This window comes from Salmo trutta, chromosome 17 (genome assembly GCF_901001165.1).
Source record: "Salmo trutta chromosome 17, fSalTru1.1, whole genome shotgun sequence".
NCBI classification, from domain to species: domain Eukaryota; kingdom Metazoa; phylum Chordata; class Actinopteri; order Salmoniformes; family Salmonidae; genus Salmo; species Salmo trutta.
This window is the reverse complement of record NC_042973.1, coordinates 29929381-29955867: the sequence shown is the minus strand read 5'-3', so window position 1 is coordinate 29955867 and position 26487 is coordinate 29929381. Positions and strand designations below refer to the sequence as shown.

General features: G+C 42.2%; 1 protein-coding gene and 1 pseudogene across 2 annotated transcripts in view; one reads left to right on the top strand and one right to left on the bottom strand.

The window, feature by feature from the left end:
- The first annotated feature begins 582 nt into the window (after positions 1–582).
- On the top strand, positions 583–17758 carry LOC115151999 (electron transfer flavoprotein subunit alpha, mitochondrial-like; annotated as a pseudogene).
- Positions 17759–20506: 2748 nt separating this feature from the next.
- LOC115151997 (transmembrane protein 266) overlaps positions 20507–26487 on the bottom strand; it is a 94316-nt gene continuing 88335 nt past the window's right edge. For both annotated transcript variants that reach the window (XM_029696415.1, XM_029696416.1), the window contains 3 exons: positions 26046–26238; positions 21664–21726; positions 20507–21562 (listed from right to left, as the gene is read on the bottom strand). In XM_029696415.1, coding sequence (XP_029552275.1) covers positions 20925–21562; positions 21664–21726; positions 26046–26238 — 894 coding nt within the window. In that variant the 3' untranslated portion in view covers positions 20507–20924. The remainder of the gene's footprint in view (positions 21563–21663; positions 21727–26045; positions 26239–26487) is intronic.

The window sequence follows — 26487 nt, the reverse complement described above, 5'->3', positions numbered from 1 at the left end:
ACTTCCGGGAATACTTCGAAACAGACCAAGCAGACCAGGCCTAGGTTTGAGAAGTCAATGAGAGAAGTGGGAAAATGATTCCTTAGTTGTTAATTATCTATAAGTCTAAAAGCACAACCTAGATTCTAAACAATGTCTTAAGTAGTTGAACATGTCATTACTACAACCACCTGAAAGTGACAAACTGACACGTTTTCCTTTTCGTCAAAATCAACTTTATTTGTAAGGAGTGCCTTAGATACATGCACAGTTTAGCGGAGACCATTAGTTAGACTCGATTACATGTTTCTGCGCATGAGTTTAAACTAGCCAACGTCGCCTAACTGTGTGATCAGGGATTTTTTTATTTATTTTTTACCCCGTTTCTCCCCAATTTTGTGGTATCCAACTGGTAGTTACAGTCTTGTCTCATCGCTGCAACTCCCATACGGACACCTATTGGATGATCAATATCTGCCTTTCTTCACACTGTACTGTCTTTGGTTATTCTGCTTCCACCCAAAATGGAAGTGATTGTAGTCCAACCAGACATTTGTGTTGCGAGAACATTCTACAGCTGTCAGAGTTCATTCAAGAGGTGAGCATTGAGGAGCAGAGTCAAAGATGCATAGAGCTATCAAGAAAACACATTTCAAACAGTTGGTAAGTAACGTTACACACAAATGATTATATCAGACTATCTAGCTAAGTAACTTGCTATTCATTCGCAATGTGGCAAATACAAAAAAAGCACACATAGTACAAGCTGGTGTTGTAGGCGCCTGATAGACATATTTTTGATTTTTTATTTAACCAGGTAGGCTAGTTGAGAACAAGTTCTCATTTGCAACTGCGACCTGGCCAAGATAAAGCATAGCAATTCGACACATACAACAACACAGAGTTACACATGGAATAATCAAAACATACAGTCAATAATACAGTAGAACAAAAGAAAACAAAAAGTCTATATACAGTGAGTGCAAATGAGGTAAGTTAAGGCAGTAAATAGGCCATGGTGGTGAAGTAATTACAATAAAGCAATTAAACACTGGCATGGTAGATGTGCAGAAGATGAATGTACAAGTAGAGATACTGGGGTGCAAAGGAGCAAGATAAATAAATAAATTCAGTATGGGGATGAGGTAGGTAGATAGATGGGCTGTTTACAGATGGGCTATGTACAGGTGCAGTGATCTGTGAGCTGCTCTGACAGCTGGTGCTTAAAGCTAGTGAGGGAGATATGAGTCTCCAGCTTCAGAGATTTTTGCAGTTCGTTCCAGTCATTGGCAGCAGAGAACTGGAAGGATAGACGACCAAAGGAGGAATTGGCTTTGGGGGTGACCAGTTAGACATACCTGCTGGAGCGAGTGCTACGAGTGGGTGCTGCTATGGTGACCAGTGAGCTGAGATAAGGCGGGGCTTTACCTAGCAGAGACTTGTAGATAACCTGTAGCCAGTGGGCCAACCACCAAGAGCGTACAGGTCGCAATGGTGGGTAGTGTATGGGGCTTTGGTGACAAAACAGATGGCACTGTGATAGACTGCATCCAGTTTGTTGAGTAGAGTTTTGGAGGCTATTTTATAGATGACATCACTGAAGCCGAGGATCGGTAGGATGGTCAGTTTTACGAGTGTATGTTTGGCAGCATGAGTGAAGGATGCTTTGTTGCGATATAGGAAGCCGATTCTAGATTTAATTTTGGATTGGAGATGCTTAATGTGAGTCTGGAAGGAGAGTTTACAGTCTAACCAGACACCCAGGTATTTGTAGTTGTCCACGTATTCTAAGTCAGAGCCGTCCAGAGTAGTGATGCTGGACGGGCGAGCAGGTGTGGGCAGTGATCGATTGAATAGCATGCATTTAGTTTTACTTGTATTTAGGAGCAGTTGGAGACCACGGAAGGAGAGTTGTATGGCATTGAAGCTCGTCTGGAGGGTTGTTAACACAGTGTCCAAAGAGGGGCCAGAAGTATACAGAATGGTGTCGTGTGCGTAGAGGTGGATCAGAGAATCACCAGCAGCAAGAGCAACATCATTGATGTATACAGAGAAGAGAGTCGGCCCGAGAATTGAACCCTGTGGCCCACCCATAGAGACTGCCAGAGGTCCGGACAACAGGCCCTCCGATTTGACACACTGAACTCTATCAGAGAAGTAGTTGGTAAACCAGGCGAGGCAATCATTTGAGAAACCAAGGCTGTCGAGTCTGCCAATAAGAATGTGGTGATTGACAGAGTCGAAAGCCTTGGCTAGGTCGATGAATACGGCTGCACAGTAATGTCTGTTATCGATGGCGGTTATGATGTCGTTTAGGACCTTGAGCATGGCTGAGGTGCACCCATGACCAGCTCTGAAACCAGATTGCATAGCGGAGAAGGTACGGTGGGATTCGAAATGGTCGGTAATCTGTTTGTTAACTTGGCTTTCGAAGACCTTAGAAAGACAGGGTAGGATAGATATAGGTCTATAGCAGTTTGGGTCTAGAGTGTCACCACCTTTGAAGAGGGGGATGACCGGGGCAGCTTTCCAATCTTTGGGAATCTCAGACGATACGAAAGAGAGGTTGAACAGGCTAGTAATAGGGGTTGCAACAATTTTGGCAGATCATTTTAGAAAGAGAGGGTCCAGATTGTCTAGCCCGGCTGATTTGTATGGGTCCAGATTTTGCAGCTCTTTCAAAACATCAGCTATCTGGATTTGGGTGAAGGAGAAATGGTGGGGGCTTTGGCGGGCTGCTGTGGAGGGTGCCGGGCAGTTGACGGGGTAGGGATAGCCAGGTGGAAAGCATGGCCAGCTGTAGAGAAATGCTTATTGAAATTCTCAATTATAGTGGATTTAGCTGTGGTAACAGTGTTTCCTAGCCTCAGAGCAGTGGGGAGCTGGGAGGAGGTGCTCTTATTCTCCATGGACTTTACAGTGTCCCAGAACTTTTTTGAGTTAGTACTATAGGATGCAAATTTCTGTTTGAAAAAGCTAGCCTTAGCTTTTCTAACTGCCTGTGTATATTTGTTCCTAACTTCCCTGAAAAGTTGCATATCACGGGGGCTATTCGATGCTAATGCAGAACGTCACAGGATGTTTTTGTGCTGGTCAAGGGCAGACAGGTCTGGAGTGAACCAAGGACTATATCTATTCCTAGTTCTAATTTTTTTGAGTGGGGCATGCTTATTTAAGATGGTGAGGAAGGCACTTTTAAAGAATAGCCGGGCATCCTCTACTGAAGGGATGAGGTCAATTTCATTCCAGGATACCCCGGCCAGGTCGATTAGAAAGGCCTCCTTGCAGAAGTGTTTTAGGGAGCGTTTGACAGTGATGAGGGGTGGTCGTTTGGTCGCAGACCCATTACAGATGCAGGCAATGAGGCAGTGATTGCTGAGATCTTGATTGAAAACAGCAGAGGTGTGTTTGGAGGGCGAGTTAGTTAGGATGACATCTATGAGGGTGTTTACGAATTTGGGGTTGTACCTGGTAGGTTCATTGATAATTTGTGTGAGATTGAGGGGATCAAGCTTAGATTGTAGGGTGGCTGGGGTGTTAAGCATGTCCCAGTTTAGGTCACCTAGTAGCACGAGCTCAGAAGATAGATGGTGGGCAATCAATTCACATATGGTATCGAGGGCACAGCTGGGGGCAGAGGGAGGTCTATAGCAAGCGGCAACAGTGAGAGACTTGTTTCTGGAAAGGTGAATTTTTAGTAGATTGCAACATCTTTGCAGTAGATTGCAACACCGCCCCCTTTGGCAGTTCTATCTTGAAGGTGGTCTATAGCAAGCGGCAACAGTAAGAGACTTGTTTATGGAAAGGTGCATTTTTAGAAGTAGAAGCTTGAATTGTTTGGGTACAGACTTGGATAGTAATATAGAACTCTGCAGGCTATCTTTGCAGGAGATCACAATACCGCCCCCTTTGGCAGTTCTATCTTGGCGGAAAATGTTATAGTTAGCGATGGAGATTTCAGGGTTTTTGGTGGTTTTCCTAAGCCAGGATTCAGACACTGCTAAGACATCTGTGCTAGCAGAGTGTGCTAAAGCAGTGAGTAAAACAAACTTAGGGAGTAGGCTTCTAATGTTAACACGCATGAAACCAATGCTTTTGCGGTTACAGAAGTCAACAAATGAGAGCACCTGGGGAGTGGGAGTGGAGCTAGGCACTGCAGGACCTGGATTAACCTCCACATCACCAGAGAAACAGAGGAGAAGTAGGATAAGGGTACGGCTAAAGGCTATACGAACTGGCCGTCTAGCACGTTCGGAACAGAGAGTAAAAGGAGCAGCTTAGTTAAATTATCTGCCCTGTGCACAAAACCATAGAAAGTTTAACAATACATTGATTTCCCTTGCTTTATTATTAATACATATGAAAAAATTACATTGCATAGTTTTGAAAATCGGATCATATTTGATCTCACAGCCAGCTTCACAGACCTTAGCTAGCTGAAAATGTAGCTAACGTTAACTAGCTGTTACTGTAGCTAGCTAGATAGCTAGCTTATGCAACCTCATAAACAATGGTGCACTGATTTTAAAGGCATTGAAGCACAATTTCAATGAAGACCATAATTTCATGTAGAGCTACTATTTGCTCCCAATTTGCTACTGTATTGTGCTGTGACGTTGGTTAGACTGCTGTGTGAATTACCTTTACTCTGGTAACGTTAATTCAAATTGTCTTTCAGACACAGGTTCAGATATATCTGGTCCTGTTTTAGGTTGATGATAGGATTGATACTCCCTGTCAAAATGTTGTATAAGCCAGTGCATATCTTGGATGTTATGTCAGCTTGTTTACAGAAGGGTTTGGCCCAGATCCTTCCTCCCCTTCGGTGTTACGTAGCTCACATTTTCTGCTATAGCTGACCTCCAAAACAATACCCATTAGATGTTGTTTTCCCCAAAAGGTACACCTGAACAGAATCTGTAGTATCCTGTTTGATTCAATACCTTGCTGTTTATTGGACTACACAAAATGCTGCTGAATTGTACATATGGTACATTTGATAGGCATGAGAGCAGTTATGTTTACGTTTATGTTATGCCATTTACTGAAAAATAAATTTCCTCTGTAGTCTGGTCTCCTCCAGAGGTTTCAAAGCACCTTGGTGGTGGCAGAGCACAACAATGACAAGCTGACCCCCATTACGCTGAGTGCTATTACTGCAGCCAAGAAACTAGGAGACGTGTCCTGTTTGGTTGCTGGAACAGACTGCAAAGGTAGGCTAAATCTTGGGTTTGATCAGATGGTGTCTAAAGAAAGTATTCACACCCCTTGACTTTTTCAACATTTTGTTGTTACAGCCTGAATTAAAAATGGGTTGAATTTATATTTTGTGTCACTAGCCTACACACAATACCCCATATTGTCAAAGTGGAATTATGTTTTAATTTTCTTTAAACAAATTCATTAAAAATGAAAAGCTGAAATGTCTTGAGTCAATAAGTATTTAACCCATTTGTAATGGCAAGCCTAAGTAAGTTCTGGAGTAAAACTGCTTAACAAGTCACAATAAGTTACATGGACTCACTCTGTGTGCGATAATAGTGTTTAACATGCTTTTTGAGTGACTACCTCATCTCTGTACCCTAACCGTACAATTTATCTGTAAGGTCCCTCAGTCGAGCAGTGAATACACCCAGTCACTACAAAGTTACAGGCATCCTTCCTAACTCATGTGCCGGAGTGGAAGGAAACCGCTCAGGGATTTCACCATGAGGCCAATGGTGACTAAAACAGTTAGAGTTTAATGGCTGTAATATGAGAACTGAGGATGGATCAACAACATTGTTGTTACTCCAATACTAACCTAATTGACAGTGGGAAAAGGAAGACTGTACAGAATACAAATATTCCAAAACATGCAGCCTGTTTTCAACAAGGCACTAAAGTAAAACTGCAAAAAAAGTAGCAAAGAAAATAACTTTATGTTCTGAACACAAAGTGTTATGTTTGGGGCAAACACAACACATCACTGAGTACCACTCTTCATATTTTCAAACATGGTGGTGGCTGCATCATGTTATGGGTATGCTTGTCATCAACAAGGACTAGGGAGTTTTTTTAGGCTAAAAAGAAACGGAATAGAGCTAAGCACAGGTAAAATCCTAGAGGAAAACCAGGTTCAGTGTGCTTTCCAACAGACACTGGGAGACAAATTCACCTTTCAGCAGGAAAATAATCTAAAACACAAGGCCAAATATACACTGGAGTTGCTTACCAAGACGATATTGAATGTTCCTGAGAGGCCTAGTTACAGTTTTGACTTAAATCGTCTTGAAGATCTATGCCTCGGGTGTGAATACTTGCACTACATGACCAAAAGTATGTGGTCACCTGCTATTCGGACATCTCATTTCAAAATCATGGTCATTAATATGGAGTTGGTCCCCCCCCTTTGCTGCTATAACAGCCTCCACTCTTCTGTGAGGGTTTTCCACTAGATTTTGGAAGATTGCTACGGGGACTTGCTTCCATTCAGTCACATTTGCATTAGTGAGGTCGGGCACAAGTGTTGGGCGAATAGGAGTTCCAATTCTACCCAAAGGTGTTTGATGGAGTTGAGGTCAGGGCTCTGTGCAGGCCAAGTCAAGTTCTTCCCCACCGATCTCAAAAAAGCATTTCTGTAAGGACCTCGCTTTGTGCACAGGTGCATTGTCATGCTGAAACAGGAAAGGGCCTTCCCCAAAGTGTTGCCACAAAGTTGGAAGCACAGAATCATCTAGAATGTCATTGTATGCTGTAGCATTAAGATTTCCCTTCACTGGAACTAAGGGGCCTAGCCTGAACAATGAAAAACAGCCCCAGACCATTATTCCTCCTCCACCAAACTTTACAGTTGGCGCTATGCATTCAGGTAATTAGCGTTCTTCTGCCATCCACCAAACCCAGATTTGTCTGTCGGACTACCAGATGGTGATGTGTGATTCATCACTCCAGAGAACGCTTTTCCACTGCTCCAGAGTCCAATGGTGGCGAGCTTTACACCACTCCAACCGATGCTTGGCATTGCACATGGTGATCTTAGGCTTGTGTGTGGCTGCTCGGCCATGGAAAAACATTTCATGAAGCTCCCAATGAACATTTATTGTGCTGACACTGCTTCCAGAGGCAGTTTGGAACTCTGTAGGAGTGTTGCAACCGAGAAGAGACGATTTTTACGCGCTTCAGCACTCGCCGGTCCCATTCTGTGAGCTTGTTTGGCTTACCACTACGCAGCTGAGCTGTTGTTGCTCCTAGACGTTTCCACTTTACAATAACAGCACTGACAGTTGACTGGGGCAGCTCTAGCAGGACAGAAATTTGACTAACTGACTTGTTGGAAAGGTGGTATCCTATGACAGTGCTACGTTGAGTCACTGAGCTCTTCAGTAAGGCCGTTCTACTGCCAATGTTTGTCTATGGAGGTTGCATGGCTGTGTGCTCTATTTTTATACACCTGTCGGAAAACGGGTATGGCTGAAATAGCTGAATCAACTAATTTGAAGGGGTGTACACATACATACGTATGTAAATGAGATTTTACATTTATTGAAAATATAAAAACATGTGTCCACTTAGATAAAACGTGCTCAAGGTTGATCTATTTTGCATAATGAATGTTTTGGCATTCAGGTACAAAAAGTAACTTTCTGAGCACTTCTACAATGGGAAAATATTTATGGGAAAAGATAAACGGTTGAGATTTATATATTTTAAAAGCTGACAAACAGGGTTTACCCATTAAATGTCTATTAGCTAAAAAAAAAAAAACTCTGATTTGTCATTCACATACAGTAAGTTTTATATTTGAGTTTGTATTGTGCCCGCCATAGGTCGAGACACAACATGCGCTTAAATACAGGGCAGGTTTCATGTTTTTTCTGATCAATTTACTAAAATGGGAATAGATCGTTAAAGGTCCACACATCAGAGAATGTTGACTTGAATGGGAATATCTGTAGATTTTATATTATACTGTCAATCCTCCATCAGAAACCTATTGGAATGATGTAAATAATAGAATAGACATGACCATTTATGTTGACAGTCAACAGTGGTTGGACCATCGGCCATCTTTGTGGGAGTAATTCAAAGTTAACATTTCAATTAAAATGTCAATGGTGTACCAGCTAAATTGCAGTGGACTGAAGGGATGTCCGTTCTATGAATGACATTTCTATGATTGAAATGACACACCCTGTATTCAAGAATATGTCTCAACCGATGGCGGCACAACACAAACTTCAGATGTGTAAAGTAGGGTCTAAACTACAACGTGAATATGAATGCATTTTTAGATATTTGACGTTTGATGTATAATTTCTAGATTTTTTTTTCAAGAAATTATAAAGCAGTTTGACAACCTTGTTTTGTAACCTTTTAAATTATATCAAACTCAACTGTTTCTTGTTTCCAGTGACTTCTTCCATGAGCAATCATGTATAGAAGGTTTGTTTAAATCAAAATGGATGCTGGCAAAAAGTGCTTGAAGTCAAATGGATTTACCCGATATCCAGACCTAGACGCTTAGTGGTTTTCTTCAATGGATTGATTTGCTGTATATTTAACCATCTCTTCAGGTTGCACAGGAAGTCAGCAAAGTCCTAGGTGTGAAGACAGTTCTGATTGCTCAAAATGATGCTTACAAAGGCTCTCTGCCAGGTATGTATATCCAGAGTGTGAAGCAGATGCAGACAATAGATTCACTGAAGCTGTAAATGAGTTGGAAGTTTTACTTCAGCATCTTACTTAAAAATCTGAGTAATAAAAAAAATTAAATCGATTTGCATGTGGTGTTAACAGCAACTTGCATGTCTTTCCACAGAGGAATTGACTGCACTTATACTGGCAACCCAGAAGCAGTTGTCACGTCTTGACCAGTATAAGGGGTTATTTGTTATTGCAGTTTGGTCAGGACGTGGCAGGGGGTGTTTGTTTAGAGTGTTTCGGGGTTTGTTGGGCTATGTTCATATTTAAGAGGGGTGTGTTTGTTTAGAGTGTTTCGGGGTTGTTGGGCTATGTTCTTTGTTAGTCTATTTCTATGTTAGTTCTAGTATATCTATTTCTATGTGGTGTTTGTTGGGTTGACCTTCAATTGGAAGCAGCTGCTCCTAGTTGCTTCTAATTGAAGGTCCTATTTAAGAGGGGTGTTTTTCTATGGGATTTGTGGGTAGTTGGTTCTTGTTTAGCTGTGTGCCTGACAAGACTGGTATCGGTGGTGTGTTTGTATACGTGTGTTTTGGTTTTCCTTCTTTATGCCTATTAAAAAGAAGATGAGTATACACATTCCTGTTGCCTTTTGGTCTAATCCATATGACAGCAGTTCAACTTCACCCATATCTGTGCTGGAGCGTCTGCATTTGGGAAAGTAAGGTTATAAGACCCTTATATACAGTTGAAGTCGGAAGTTTACATACACTTAGGTTGAAGTCATTAAAACTCGTTTTTCAACCACTCCACAAATTTCTTGTTAACAAACTATTGTTTTGGCAAGTCGGTTAGGACATCTACTTTGTGCATGACACAAGTAATTTTTTCAACAATTGTTTACAGACAGATTATTTCACTTATAATTCACTATATCACAATTCCAGTGGGTCAGAAGTTTACATACACTGAGTTGACTGTGCCTTTAATAAACAGCTTGGAAAATTCCAGAAGATTATGTCATGGCTTTAGAAGCAAGCTTCTGATAGGCTAGTTGACATCATTTGAGTCAATTGGAGGTGTACCTGTGGATGTATTTCAAGGCCTACCTTCAACCTCAGTGCCTTGTTTGGTTGACATCATGGGAAAATCCAAAGAAATCAGCCAAGACCTCAGAAGAAAAATTGTAGACCTCCACAAGTCTGGTTCATCCTTGGGAGCAATTTCCAAACCCCTGAAGGTACCACGTTCATCTGTACAAACAATAGTATGCAAGTATAAACACCATGGGACCACGCAGCCGTCATACTGCTCAGGAAGGAGATGCGTTCTGTCTCCTAGAGATGAATGTACTTTGGTGCGAAAAGTGCAAATAAATCCCAGAACAACAGCAAAGGACCTTGTGAAGATGCTGGAAGAAACGGGTACAAAAGTATCAATATCCACAGTAAAACGAGGCCTATATCGACATAACCTGAAAGGCCGCTCAGCAAGGAAGAAGCCACTGCTCCGAAACCGCAATAAAAAAGCCAGTCCATGGTTTGCAACTGCACATGGGGACAAAGATCATACTTTTTGGAGAAATGTCCTCTGGTCTCATGAAACAAAAATAGAACTGTTTGGCCATAATGACCATCGTTATGTTTGGAGGAAAAAAGGGGAGGCTTGCAAGCCGAAGAACACCATCCTAACCTTGAAGCACGGGGGTGGCAGCATCATGTTGTGGGGGGTGCTTTGCTGCAGGAGGGACTGATGCACTTCACAAAATATATGGCATCATGAGGTGGGAAAATGATGTGGATATATTGAAGCAATATCTCAAGACATCAGTCAGGAAGTTAAAGCTTGGTCACATGGGTCTTCCAAATGGACAATGACCCCAAGCATACTTCCAAAGTTTTGGAAAAATGGCTTAAGGACAACAAAGTCAAGGAATTGGAGTGGCCATCACAAAGCCCTGACCTCAATCTTATAGAACATTTGTGAGCCGAACTGAAAAAGCATGTGCGAGCAAGGAGGCCTACAAACCTGACTCAGTTACACCAGCTCTGTCAGGAAGAATGGGCCAAAATTCACCCAACTTATTGTGGGGAGCTTGTGGAAGGCTACCCAAAACGTTTGACCCGAGTTAAGCAATTTAAAGGCAATGCTACCAAATACTAATTGAGAGTATGTAAACGTCTGACCCACTGGGAATGTGATGAAGGAAATAAACACTGAAGTTAATCATTCTCTCTACTATTATTCTGACATTTTCACATTCTTAAAATAAAGTGGTGATCCTAACTGACCTAAGACAGGGATTTATACTCAGATTAAATGTCAGGAATTGTGAAAAACTGAGTTGAAATGTATTTGGTTAAGGTGTATGTAAACTTCCGACTTCAACTGTACATACCTTCAGGTCATTTGTCACTTCTTAGCAAAGCAATCCGCCTGCAGATGATTTGATGTATTTCGTAGGATGGATTTGGTTTCATAAGCCTTGTGTAAAAAACATAGCTGTTATGAGTATGCTGTATTTTTCATTCATGCCATGGTTTCTGGAACTTATTTGTAGAGCATCTTTGGCTGATCGTTACAGATTGCCTTATATCCCTGCTTATTTACCAACCCGTCTTTTCTAGAATCTGCTCCCAAGAGTGGCTGCCAAGTTGGATGTTGCTCCTATTTCAGACGTTATTGAGATCAAATCCCCTGACACCTTTGTCAGAACCATCTATGCCGGTAACTAGCTTTTTGTGAATGTGTTATGAAAAGATACATTTGAACTAAAGCATATTGCTATTGTTTTTCCCCCAAACCAACCAACAGTGCCTTGCAAAAGTATTTTAAATGCAATTTAAATGTATTTTTATGTATTTTAAGTGTATTTTATTTTGAATAGTTATGCATGCTCAAATTTTATTTTTTTGTGCTTATTTCTTGTTTGTTTCACAAGAAAAAATATCTTGCATCTTCAAAGTGGTAGGCATGTTATGTAAATAAAATGATACAAACCCCCCCAAAATTAATTAATTCCAGGTTGTAAGGCAACAAATAGGAAAAATGCCAAGGGGGTGAATACTTTCGCAAGTCACTGTATACTACTAAGATATCCTTCAGAATTCTTGAGCACATTTTAATTCACCAATGCACTTTAGAGTGCTTTAGACATTTTTTGAGACTCAATATGGATTTTGTTTGATATTATCATTGGAAATCAATTGAATTTGTTACTGCATTTGGGACTGCTCTTATGAATTTGACCAGTAACTCTCCATGTACTGTACCATGGGGAACTGGTTTGCTTTTAGATATAGAGCCAATTCAGTCTTTTGGCAATACCAGCAATGACTAGATCCCAAAAGCCTAATTTCTCAATTGCACTTATGGGCTTTGAATGAATCAAAATGACATTATCCACTTAAACCGTTGCTGTTTAATTGTCATGTCCAAATAGGTCATATTGAAAACTCATGGTGAACCTTGAGCCCAGAAGATGTTTCCCAAATTAGATTCTGTGAAATTAATTCTCTACTTTTATTTCCCATTTGTCATCAGAAGAGTTGCATGAGGTTTAGAGTTAGATAACAAAACATCACTGTTTGTCTCATTCACAGGAAATGCTCTCAGCACTGTGAAGTGTAATGATAATGTCAAGGTTTTCACTGTCAGAGGGACATCCTTTGAGCCCGCTGAGGTGGAGGGAGGCAGTGCTACATCAGAGGAAGGTAGCTATAGTACTAACCATGCACTGATAAACACATGAAAAGCATACATACAAAAGCCATTGTTCTTGTTTATCATTCTAAAATAATTATTTAATTTCCTGACTGGATAACTTATTTTGTCAGGGTATAGTTAAAAGCAAGAACTTGAGATACAGTTTTATTTAATATGATCCTCTGACGATCCCTATGAGTTGTTTATTTCAGTTGCTACGTCTAATTCCGCTGGGATGTCTGATTGGCTGGAAGCAACCTTGACCAAGACTGACCGTCCAGAGCTGACCAGTGCTAAGGTTGTGGTGTCTGGAGGTAGAAGTCACCTTCAGCTCATCATACCATTTGCCTTACACATCAATTTATTTGTCATGTTCATGTAAACGTTTAAATAAATCATTATTGTCTCGTCCTTTTAGGAAGGGGACTGAAGAATGGAGAGAACTTCAAGCTGCTCTATGACCTTGCTGACAAAATGAATGCTGCAGGTAAGTGGGTCATTTAGAATGAGTCTTTCAATGACAACAAATGTTACTTTCTATATTTGAATAGATCAATTATTGGTGAAAAAATTGGATTGCATTTTTTTGTCCATTAGCAGTAAAGTAGGTTTGAAATGATTTCCCCCACAGTTGGTGCTTCCAGAGCTGCTGTGGATGCTGGATATGTCCCCAATGACATGCAGGTTGGACAGACTGGCAAGATCGTGGCCCCGTAAGTGACAAACTCTGGAACATTTTACACTCATCCTATTCTTTGATAGGCAATGTTGTGCTCAATGGTGTCATCTGTAATAATATTGCGAAATTTTTCAAGATACCGGTAAACCTTTTGTGGGTCTAAACTTACAATTTTTTTCTGAAAATGCGAATATATGTTTTCTGAGGAGTTACCCACCCACTATCAATTATTGTGCAAGTTACCCGCAGCTTGACAAAGACCTGTTAGACAATTCCTGGAATTCAGTGTTCTAAAGATGGGAATTTAACCTTTTTAAAAGGGCAAAGGGATCCATTATCCGGTTCAACTGGGATATCCTAGCTGTGATTATCCACACATTAGACCCCATGAAATGTAGTTAATGGCACATATAGGCTCCTAAATGATTTAGCTGATCCATTAAAGAGCAGTGCACAGTGCAGTGGATGTCTGCTCAGACCCCCAGATCGGGTCATTCTTCCCAAATTGTATTTTGCTAATGTTTTGACAAGATTGTCATGTAGGCTTAATGTATTAAATACAATTTGAATTGCAGTTTTTTTTAATCCTGTTCATATTTGTCCGTCAGTTGTTCTTTGTCTTCATGCACACCACCCAAAGGATTCACATAAATATTAGAAGGTAATTTCTTATCGCTACCTTCAGGCATTGTTAGGACAGAACCATGCATGTCTTATCAGTGTTACGGTCTGTCTGCCGCCTTTTTTTAATTTTACAAATGTCCCCTTGAATTATTCCCTATGAGTGACATAGCCCAAAGCTGTGTTCCTTTTGTTATGTGAGGTAACAAGCAATTTATATTTGACATATACAACAGTTTTATTAATTATTAGATTGAACCCCTTTTGACAATAGTGTGTGCATATATTTATTTATTTATTTGCAGGCTTAATATAGTGGTTATGTCCAGTATTGAGCTGCTCCAGTTATATACTGAACAAAAATATAAACGCAACATGTAAAGTGTTTTTAAAAAATAAATAAAATGTCTCTCAAATTTTGTGCACAAATTTGTTTACATCCCTGTTAATGAGCATTTATCGTTTGCCAAGGTAATCCATCCACCTGACAGGTGTGGCATATCAAGAAGCTGATTAAACAGCATGATCATTACACAGGTGCACCTTGTGCCAGGGACAAGAGGCCACTCTAAAATGTGCAGTTTGTCACACCACACAATGCCATAGATGTCTCAAGTTTTGAGGGATCATGCAATTGGAATGCTGACTGCAGGAATGTGAACCAAGCTGCCTCCAACATTGTTTTAGAAAATTTGCCAGTACGTCCAACCGGCCTCACAACTGCAGATCACGTGTAAACATGCAGCCCAGGACCTCCACATCTGGATTCATCTGCAGGATCATCTGAGACCAGCCACCTGGACAGTTGATGAAATTGAGGACTATTTTGGTCTGTAATAAAGCCCTTTGTGGGGAGAAACCCATTCCGATTGGCAGGTCCTGGCTTCCCATTGGGTGGGCCCCTCCAAGGCCCACCCATGTCTGCGCCCCTGCCCATTCATGTGAAATCCACAGATTAGGGCCTAATGAATGTATTTAAATTGACTGATTTTCTTTTATGAACTGTAACTCAGTGAAATTATTTTGTTTATTTTTGTTCAGTATAATTTTGCTGAAATTTTTACATTTGAAAGAATCTCCCGGCACAGAATTAGTTGACATTCACTCTTTCTGTCAGCATGGATTTCACAGTTAAGCTTTTGCAATTATGTAACCTAAGCTGTGGGGTGTCATCCCGTAGCAACGTTTCAGGGGAGTACCACATTTGGGGAACAGCTTGGCAACGGAGCAGCCAGGTTGTCATGTTGGAGTACATTTCTTTTTTTTAAATCTTTTTTTTTATCGGTTAACAATAGCATCACCACACTTGAATGACTAGCTAGCGATGCAAACATGCTGCAATGTAGGGAGTTGTTTTGACACCTGAGGGAAAGCTAGCAACACAACAGCAGGTGTGCCTGCCTGGTCTTCTTATTGAAAACCGCAAAGCTGCTAAAAGAGCTCAAAGAGAAGAACTCTGAGAAGACTCTCCAAATAGGCTAGACATGTATGTACTCTGATATTTCCATACAGTGATATTTAAGAACTAAAGCATACATCTTTTGCTGTTGTTTTCCCTCTGCTACAGTAGGACCGTGCTCTTGCTGGACAGGACAGTACCTCTCATTGTGAAATATTGGTCCTCACTTTTAGTCTTTAGTACATTTGTGTTCATAAATTTATGCTCTGCTCCTCTGAGACTACTCCAATAACATTAAATAGCACTGAAATATTAATATGGCAGTGCATTACGCTGAAAGCCTCTGTTTTTCCCAGAGGTGGAGGGTCATACACTCTGCTTCACCACCCCCAGCATTCTCTCTGAGATTACATGGTCAGGGTCAGCACTAGAACAGCTCCATCCTCTAATATGGAAACCCAGGGCTGCCTTGTGAAGGAAAAACACAATGCAAAGTTCAATTAAACAAATGGTGTTGTTCTGAACGACCAATTGAAAAACTGGTTGTGGGTTAAAGGCACAGCTACCCTTTAAATATGTCACTCATTGCTTCAAGCCATACCGACCAAACTTACCTCAGTCTGTTCAAGAATGTTTTGGAGAAACGTGCTCAGTACAAGCCGTTACACAACAAACGTTCAATCGAACTGAACTCACCCCAGGACTGCCCTGCAATCAGCTGCATCAGTACTAGGGTGCCAATGAGGGCCTTAGTGGTATCATGGTCAGCTTTTGATTACTTTTTCAGAAGATAGATGGAAAATACATTTCTTTAGTAAATATTGTCTTACCTGTGTTCAGCAGCCTGAAACAACTGACACTACATAGATGTGTACATGCACCAAGCTCTTGTGTTATTATATTGATAAAGCTTGTTTGTCCTTGTTTGTTCTCTCTGCAGGAGTTGTACATCGCTGTTGCTATCTCTGGAGCTATTCAACATCTGGCTGGGATGAAGTACAGCAAGGTACAGTACAGTTACCATTCGTGCTGGATTTTTTTTCTGTCCTTTTCCCCAGAATCTTCTGTTAGGTATACACAAGTATAAGAAAAAAGAGCATGTTGCGATATTTTGAACTACGTTTTATTCTGCAGACTATTGTTGCCATTAACAAGGACCCAGAGGCTCCCATCTTCCAGGTGGCTGACTATGGTCTGGTGGCTGATCTCTTTAAGGTGAGATAGCAGGCTGATTACCAAACACCCTTGCCATGACTGAAACAAACCCAACACTGCACCAGCCTCCTGCACAGTGCTGAATACCTGATTAGCAAGAGAGGCATTTCAATAACCAAGACATGACAAAAGTGACAGTCAGAAAATTCTATTCACCATTTCCCTGATACATTTTGCAAGACGCATTATTATCCCTCCTAATGGAAATGTGCATCTGTTGAATTATTGAGGTGTTGAATTAATCAGGTGAATTGTGGCCAGAGCCTGCTGCTCTGTTAAGATGCAACAACAGCTCTCCTTCGGACCATAAAAAGAAATCGATAGTTAACTTAAGTGGCTGGGTGGAAGTTCTCAGGTTTTATTTTCTCTTCCCTAGTGTCAGTACTTTACATGCTTAGCTGCCCTCTACTGTCTGGCTGGCACATATGGCCAGTGTGCCAGAGGGTTGACAAACTCTTGGACAAGAGGGCCTTTGCTTTCGGTGAAAGAGAAGGAGCTTTTATTTTCGTGTGTATGTGTCCTGTTGTTCATCTTTTATTTACTGTGGGGGTGTGTGAGAGGCCCAGGCGTTCTGGGTAAACTCTGTAAAAGTGACTGGCAATAGTAGCTCGTGGCAGCAGAGTTGTGACCTGCTGGTTATCATCTTACATGTGATCACTCCTCGGATAACCGATTAAAATGTATGGGCTTTCTCCTCTTCCTTCAATTGAAAACTGATCTCCGGGACACACTCGACTCGGGTGCTACTGATATAGTTTCAGGTACCCCGCTCATGCCCCTCATACCCAGTTACTCTCAGATTTTAATTGGTTTATTAATGAATTGATCTTAAATGGTGTCACCCCAAAACCATGAGACTAAACACTGACAGTTATAGCAAAGCTCAACCCTCCATTTCCATGTCGCAAGCTTACACCATGTCCATTGTTTCAACCTGGCTAGATTTGCCTGGTTAGGGAGGTGTAACCGTCTTAAACTCCTCTGTTTTTCTCTCACTAGGCTGTGCCTGAGATGACTGCAGCATTGAACAAGTAAGCCAGCGTTCAGCTAAGCAGCCATCCCACCACTCTTACCTGGGTACTAAGACTGTAACCACACAGTTACAACTCTCCTACAACCTCTGCCTTAAATGGTTTCTGGAGCTACTATTTTGGGGACACTAATAATGTTATCATCATTCTCCCTAAATGGCAACAGAATAACACTCTCAGTTTACAAACTGTCTGTTTTTATGTACGTAGGTATGAAAATGCCACAAATAATGTTCTGCTTACCTGGCGTAGGTGATATTTGTATCCCTATTAATGCATATTTTGTATTTAACGTAACGTCGCAAAGGTAATCTTCGGGAAGTCTAAACCTGCCTCCTCACTTATTCACTTTTTTTTTATACCAAAAGCTCTTGGTATAATGATGAAACTGACTGTAAATGACTGTTATTTTACCATGTTTGCCTTTTAATTGCTTTTACTCTGCAATGAATTCCCTTCATGATCAATTTACAAAATGCCTGTTGACATTAAAGTGCACAGGGTTAGTTTGCTATATCGAAGGTTTATGCTATAATACGTTTTCTTCTGATAACACTTTGCACAACTTCAATTACAAAACCCTCCAGATTTGGTAGCTGAAATGTCCCTCAATTGTTCTGGTGTCTGGCTTATGATTTCACTGAGCTTTTGTTCTCATAATTTGAATACAAACATTAGCATTGATAATGTGGAAAGACTAAGGTAAGAAATAAGCTAGGAACACAACTCAACACATTTGAACAGATGAAATGTACACAGCAGCAGTCCGAACAGAGAGGACTGTACTTAATGTTGGGGTCTGGAGACATCAGGCTGACTTTTGAACTCTGTTTGTTAAATGTCTAAGGGTGATCAGTCTAGCGTCTCCAGTCCCTAATCAAGTATTTTAGACAAACCACCCAGTTCCACACCCACCCAGCCCCATCCCTAAATGATATCAAATGTACAGTGCTTCCAAAAAGTATTCATACCACTTGACTTATTCCACATTGTGTTACAGCCTGAATTTAAAATGTATTAAATATTCTTTTTTTTCTCTCACCCATCTACACACATGGCCAGAAACAAAGAACTTCTGAAACTTGTCAGTCTAACCTGGTTAGAGCCAGTTTGCGCTGTTCTGTGAAGGGAGGAGTACACAGCGTTGCACGAGATCTTTCGTTTCTTCGCAATTTCTCGCTTGGAATAGCCTTAATTTCTCAGAACAAGAATAGACTGATGAGTTTCAGAAGAAAGGTCTTTGTTTCTGGCCATTTTGAGCCTGTAATCGAACCCACAAATGCTGATGCTCCAGATTCTCAACTAGTCTAAAGAAGGCCAGTTTTATTGATTCTTTAATCAGAACAACAGTTTTCAGTTGTGCTAACATAATTGCAAAAGGGTTTTCTAATGATCAATTAGCCTTTTTAAAAGGATAAACTTGGATTAGCTAACACAACGTGCCATTGGAACACAGGAGTGATGGTTGCTGATAATAGGCCTCTGTACGCCTATGTAGATATTCCATAAAAAATCTGTCGTTTCTAGCTACAATAGTCATTTAGAACATTAACAATGTCTACACTGTATTTCTGATCAATTTGATGTTATTTTAATGGACCAAAAAATAGTTTTTCTTTCAAGAACAAGGACATTTCTAAATAACCCCAAACTTTTGATCGGTAGTCTAAGTATTCACACCCCTGAGTCAATACATGTTAGAATCACCTTTGGCAGCGATTACAGCTGGATTGTACAATATTTGCACAATCTTTTTAAAATTATTCAACCTCTGTCAAGTTGGTTGTTGATTATTGCTAGACATCCATTTTGAAGTCTTGCCATAGATCTTCAAGCTGATTTAAGTAAAACTGTAACTAGGCCACTCAGGAACATTCACTGTCTTCTAGGTAAACAACTCCAGTGTATATTTGGCCTTGTGTTTTAGGTTGTTGTACTGCTGAAAAGGGAATTTGTCTCCCAGTGTCTGATTGGAAAGCAGACTGAACCAGGTTTTCCTCTAGGATTTTGCCTGTGCTTAGCTCTTTTCTGTTCCTTTTAATCCTAAACTCCCTCGTCCTTGCCGATGACAGCATACCCATAACATGATGCAGCCACCACCATGCTTGAAAATATGAATGGTGGTTCTCAGTGATGATGATGATATATTTGGCCCAAACATAATGCTTTGTGTTCAGAACATGAAGTTAATTTCTTTGCCACATTTCTTGCAGTTTTACTTTAGTGCCTTAACAGAATGTTTGTTTTAGGACCATGCCTCGGGACTACCTGGCATGATGACTCCTTGCTGTCCCCAGTCCACCTGGCCATGCTGCTGCTCCAGTTTCAACTGTTCTGCCTGCGGCTATGGAACCCTGACCTGTTCACCGGACGTGCTTGTTGCACCCTCGACAACTACAATGATTATTATTATTTGACCATGCTGGTCATTTATGAACATTTTAACATCTTGACCATGTTCTGTTATAATATCCACCCGGCACAGCCAGAAGAGGACTGGCCACCCCTCATAGCCTGGTTCCTCTCTAGGTTTCTTCCTAGGGTTATGGCCTTTCTAGGGAGTTTTTCCTAGGGAGTTTTTCCTAGCCACCGTGCCTCTTTCACATGCATTGCTTGCTGTTTGGGGTTTTAGGCTGGGTTTCTGTACAGCACTTTGAGATTTCAGCTGATATACGAAGGGCTATATAAATAAATTTGATTTGATTTGTTTTAGAGTATGTTTTAGAGTATTCTTTTAACTCTGTCATTTAGATTATTATTGTGGAGTAACTACAATGTTGTTGATCCATCCTCAGTTTTCTCCTATCACAGCCATTAAACTCTGTTTTAAAGTCAACATTGGCATCATTTATAACTTCACCATGCTCAAAGGGATATTCAATATCTGCTTATTTTTTATTTTTACCAATCTACCAATAAGTGCCCTTCTTTGCGAGGCATTGAAAAACCTCCCTGGTCTTTGTGGTTGAATCCGTTTGAAATTTACTGTACAACTGCGGGACCTTACAATTATCTGTATGTGTGGGGTACAGAGATGAGGTAGTCATTAAAAAATCTGGTTAAACACCTATAGTTGCACACAAAGTGAGTCCATGCAACTTATTAAGCAATTTTTACTCCTGAATTTATTTCAGCTTGCCATAACAAAGAGGTTGAAAACTTATTGACTCAAGAAATGTTAGCTTTTCATTTGTCATTCATTTGTAAAAATGTCTAAAAACAGAATTCCACTTTGACATTATGGGGTATTGTGTGTAGGCCAATGACGCAACAAAATGTGGAAAAAGTCAAGAGGTGTAAATACTTTCTGAAGGCACTGTAAAAGCATCAGAGCCAGTCCCATTTCTGCAAAGCCCTGCTGTCTCCTAGCTGGGGCTAATGCTCCATTGCTGGTTTCTTTTGGTGACTTGTTCATATACTCATTTATTGTGTCAATTCCTGATAATGTTCATTGCGTGTTCACTAAACTGCCTTATTGTCCTCCATGGAAGATGTGCGCTGCTGGCGGAGCCGCCATTCACAGTTCCAGGGTGCTTTTGGCGATGAGGAGGATGGCTGTATGCCAGTGGAGGAGGCCTCTGAGTGCATGTCTTTAGTGTTAGTGAGTTTCAGGAGGGTCTTTGAGGAGTGAGTCAGTGCTGTCTGAGAGTTACAGTACCCCTGTAGCCCTTTCCTATGTCTCAGGCAGACGGTTGACGGGGGCATCTGCCTGAGACAGCCTGTACTTCTCCTCCATGAAGGGCTCGCTGGCCTGCAGGTGGATGAGGGGCTTCGTGTGGAAGCCTCCTCGGCTCTCCTGGTTCCTCTTGTTGTAGATGTTGAGCCTGTGCTCCAGCTCAGGGCTGGTCTTGGTGGAGCCAGCAGGGCTGGGCAGTTTGAGGTTGACAGGGTCCAGGCCCTTCTGGCCCAGACAAGAGTCCTCAGACAGCGAGGAGAGCAATTCCTGCACCACGGCGCTGGGGTGTCCTCTGGGGCCAGGCTGTGTGCCCAGGGCCAGGGGGCTGCAGTAGGGTGGTGGGTAACAGCGCTGGCCACTGTAGGAGTCTGTGGAGGTGGAAGCCTCGCGGACGGTGGAGCTGCAGTCGGTGGTGGAGCCAAGGGTGTGGCTGCTGATGCTGTGCTGGCGGGCGCTGAAGCTGGAGTGGGACATGGTGGCGTTGGAGACCTCGCTCACAGAGCCGCCTGTCTGCTGCAGGCGGCTGGACACTGCATCTGCACTCACCAGAGACGAGGGCTGCTGGCTGGGGTTGTTGGGAAGATGGATGTCTATGGCTGCGGTGATGACACGAGCTGGATCTGGGATTCCAATATCTACAAGAAAACATTTTGGACTCATCACAATACTGCTGACTCACTGTGAAATAAAGGACAGAAACAAATGTGTCAGAGTGGGAAGTATTGTTTATTCTTACCACTGCTTGCCTCACTGTAGTACTGACTGATGTAGTTGTTCATGTCGTCTTGAACAACATGATCTGAAAGAAATAAGAAACGAAATACATGTGCACTCTTTCTCTAAAACAATACAATTTGTTGGATGTTTGGTACCCTTATCTATTCCTGTGTTTGTTGTGTAAAGGTTTCCCAGCATGCATCAGTCAGATATTTCTGACCAGAATGATGAACTGTAATGGCACCAACCACCAACATAAAAGCATGCTGCTGTAGTTCAGTGATGAGCTGCAGATTTTTTGTGTCCTACCCATTGTAGGTGATAGCAGTGGTTTTGAATGATTTAGACACCACACATAGAATGCGGTCAGACTATGGTAGAATTAAGCAATAAGGCCCGAGAAGGTGCAGTATATATCTAACATACCGCGGCTAAGGGCTGTTCTTATGTACGACTCAACGCGGAGTGTGTGGGTAGCCGTGGTATATTGGCCATATAGCACAACCCCCTTGAGGTGCCTTATTGCTATTATACACTGGTTACCAACATAATTAGAACAGTAAACAAGTAATTTTGCATCATACCCGTGGTATATTGTCTGTTATAAACTGGGTGGTTTGAGCCCGGAATGCTGATTGGCTGACAGCTGTCGTATATGAGACCTTATACCACGGGTAGGACAAAACATTTACATTTTTACTGCTCTAATTACGTTGGTAACCAGTTTATAAAAGCAATAAGCCACCTCGGGGGTTTGTGATTTAAGGCCAATATACCACAGCTAAGGTCTGAGTCCAGGCCCTCCATGTAGCGTCGTGCTTAAGAACAGCCCTTAGCCATGGTATATTGGCCATATACCACACCCCCTCGTGCCTTATTGCTTAAATATACCATGGCTTTCAGCCAATCAGCATCCAGGACCCAAACTACCTGGTTTATAATGCTCATTATACCTGAATTACCAGAGAAGAGGTGAGCAGTGGTAAGGTGGTGGGTAGCAGGGCCTGTGGCTGGCTTGCCTGACCTGTCACAGTTTACCTCCCTCTAAGTGCCATCCCTGTTCCCTCCAGATAGTTAGATGGGTTATATTTGCGTCTTCTTCAAATATTTATTTTAAGACTGTCCCAAGAGGAAAGGCGATGCTTGGCCTAAAATGCAGCGGCAGAGACAATCACTCTGCGATTAATAACACATGAGCACTTAAAATACTGTAGTCTGACACACCTCTCTGTGATATATAGCAGAGAGAGAAGCATGGTGATTTAGATCTTTACTTAAGGAATGGGCTCTGTGTTTTGAGCTCTGAGAATACAGTACTGACAGTGCTTTGTTCCTCTACCTCCTGTAACTTATGATCTGTCACCCTTTGAAAGGTATATGGCTCCTTGGAGTGTTTTAAAGAAGTATGTTTTGACAATAGTTCAGTACCCCCATGCCAGCATGCCAGTCACCCTGCCCTCTGTCTCCTGATACATGGAAATCAAACAGTAGGTTTACAGTATCAGATAGATGTTCTCCTCATTATCTCTAAGTCTAAGGCCGGGATTCAATCCGATCGTGGGCATTTCGGCTTTTATTAAAGGCAATGTTCCCACATTCGTGGAGTTTCCATTCACACTGCATATGTAAATCAGAATTTCCTTTAAAAGAAACAATGCCTTTAGCCTGCGATCGGATTGAATTCCAGATTAAGTTCGATGCCATAGTCTTCATACAAAAGTGGCTCATCATATTAAACCGATCTCTTGGTGTATTGTTTACAGGTATATTTACACAGAGGATATTGTTCAAACAGCACTACTCATTTAAACAGCACTCCAATAGCACTTATGTCTCAGACTCAGAGGTCCCACACTGCTAGGCCTCTATCAGCCTGTTGTTCTAGCGGAATTTCCAAGTCTTTTACTTGTAGTCTTTTCCTGTGCTAGCAAAACAGTCCTGTTTTGCTAGCACAGACATGAATATGTTCTGGGATTCTTACGACAGCATTGAGGATTATACCACATCAGTCACTGGCTTCATTAATAAGTGCATCGATGACATTGTCCCCACAGTGACTGTATGTACATACTCCAGCCATGGATTACAGGCAACATCCGCACTGATCTAAAGGCTAGAGCTGCCGCTTTCAAGGAGCGGGATTCTAACCCGGAAGCTTATAAGAAATCCCGCTATGCCCTCCGACGAACCATCAAACAGGCAAAGCGTCAATACAGAACTAAGATAGAATCGTACTACAATGGCTCCGACGCTCGTCGGATGTGGCAGGGCTTGCAAACTTGCTTGCTTCGAGGCAAGTAACACTGAAACATGCATGAGAGCATCAGCTGTTCCGGACGACTGTGTGATCACACTCTCCGTAGCCGATGTGAGTAAGACCTTTAAACAGGTCAACAATCACAAGGCCGCAGGGCCAGATGGATTACCAGCATGTGTACTCCGAGCATGCACTGACCAACTGGCAAGTGTCTTCACTGACATTTTAAACCTCTCCCTGTCTGAGTCTGTAATACCAACATGTTTCAAGCAGACCACCATAGTTCCTGTGCCCAAGAACACTAAGGTAACCTGCCTAAATGACTACCGAACCGTAGCACTCACATCTGTAGCCATGAAGTGCTTTGAAAGGCTAGTCATGGCCCACATCAACACCATTCAATCTCTATTTGCACTCCACGCTGCCCTTTACCACCTGGACAAAAGGAACACCTATGTGAGAATGCTATTCATTGGCAATAGCTTAGCATTCAACACCATAGTGCCCTCAAATCTCATCACTAAGCTAAGGATCCTGGGACTAAACACCTCCCTCTGCAACTGGATCCTGGACTTCCTGACAGGCCGCCCCCAGGTGGTGACGGTAGGTCACAACACATCCACCACGCTGATCCTCAACACAGGGGCCCCTCAGGGGTACATGCTCCGTACCCTCCTGTACTCCCTGTTCACTCATGATTGCATGGCCAGGCATGAGTCCAACACCATCATTAAGTTTGCTGATGACACAACAGCGGTAGGCCTGATCACCGACAATGATGAGACAGCCTATAGGGAGGAGGTCAGAGACCTGGCTGTGTAGTGCCAGGACAACAACCTCTCCGTCATCAAGTCAGGAAATTATTGTGGACAACAGGAAAGGAGGACAGAGCACGCCCCCATGCTCATCGACTGGGCTGTTGTGGAGATGAGAGCTTCAAGTTCCTTGGTGTCCACATCACCAACAAACTATCATAGTCCAAGTACACCAAGACAGTCGTGAAGAGAGCACGACAAAACCTATTGCCCCTCAGGAGACTGAAAAGATTTGGCATGGGTCCTCAGATCCTCAAAAAGTTCTACAGCTGCACCATCGAGAGCATCCTGACTGGTTGCATCACTGCCTGGTATGGCAACTGCTCGGCCTCCGACCACAAGGCACTACAGAGGGTAATGCGTATGGCCCAGTACATCACTGGGGGCAAGCTTCCTGCCATCCAGGACCTCTATACCAGGCGGTGTCAGAGGAAGGCCCTAAGAATCCAGCCACCCTAGTCATAGACTGTTCACTCTGCTACCGCACGGAAAGTGGTACCGGAGCGCCAAGTCTAGGACCAAAAGGCTTCTCAACAGCTTCTACCCCCAAGCCATAAGACTCCCGAACAGCTAATCAAATGGCTACCCAGACTATTTGCATTGCCCCCCCCCCCTTTTACATTGCTGCTATTTTCTGTTTATTATCTATGCATAGTCACTTTAATAACTCTACCTACATGTACATAACATATTACCTCAATTACCTCGACTAACCGTTGCCCCCACACATTGGCTCTGTTCCGGTACCCCCTGTATATAGTCTCGCTATTGTTATTTTACTGTCGCTCTTTAATTATTTGTTACTTTTATTTCTTATTTTTTACTTATCTATTTTTTACTTAATGCATATTTTTCTTAAAACTGCATTGTTAGTTAAGGGCTTGTAAGTAAGCATTTCACTGTAAAGGTCTACACTTGTACTCGGCACATGTGACAAATAAAGTTTGATTTGATTTGTACAGTACTCTACAACTACAATTCTATCCTCCCTGGAATATGGTGAGGTTTGTTAGATGTTTATATATTTCTTTGGTTTCAAGGTGAACTGAGCACATATTTTCGACCACTCTGTAAAACAACTACATGACCCAAAGCACAGAGCACTCTGTTCATTCAACCACTTTGCTTGGAAAATCTGATCTGACATGGCAAGAGCATCTATCTATTTCCCTGGCTTCAAGAGAGACCCTCTTTGGTTAGAAACCACAGCCAGCAGGCAATCCATAGAGAGAAAACAGTCTCATAGGATTCTATCTCAATGAGGCAATCTGCTGTGCTCTGAAGTAATACTACAGCAAGTGGTGTGGGTATAGGATCAGGGTGTGGTACCTCCAGGGCCTGCTGCCTCCCTGGCTTTAGCCTGGCTGCGCTGCTCGGGGCCCCTAGGGGCTAGGCCGTCCACCTCCTGAAAGATACTGCACTGCTTGCCCCACACATGGTGAATCTGCATGGCAGCCTCTCGCTCTGCTACCAGGTCCAAATCCTGCTGAGCCAGATGGGCCCGCAGCTGCCTGATCTCAAACTGAGAGAGAGAGAGAGAGAGAGAGAGAGAGAGAGAGAGAGAGAGAGAGAGAGAGAGAGAGAGAGAGAGAGAGAGAGAGAGAGGGAGAGAGAGAGAGAGAGAGAGATGCATACAGTACATGTGTTATCCTTACACAGAAACACCTAAACTTTAAGAGCTCTGGCTCTCATATCCATCCACCATGCTAAAGGCCACCCACTGTACTTAATCAACTAGCTACACACCTGGTCTCTTACTTAACTGTGTTGG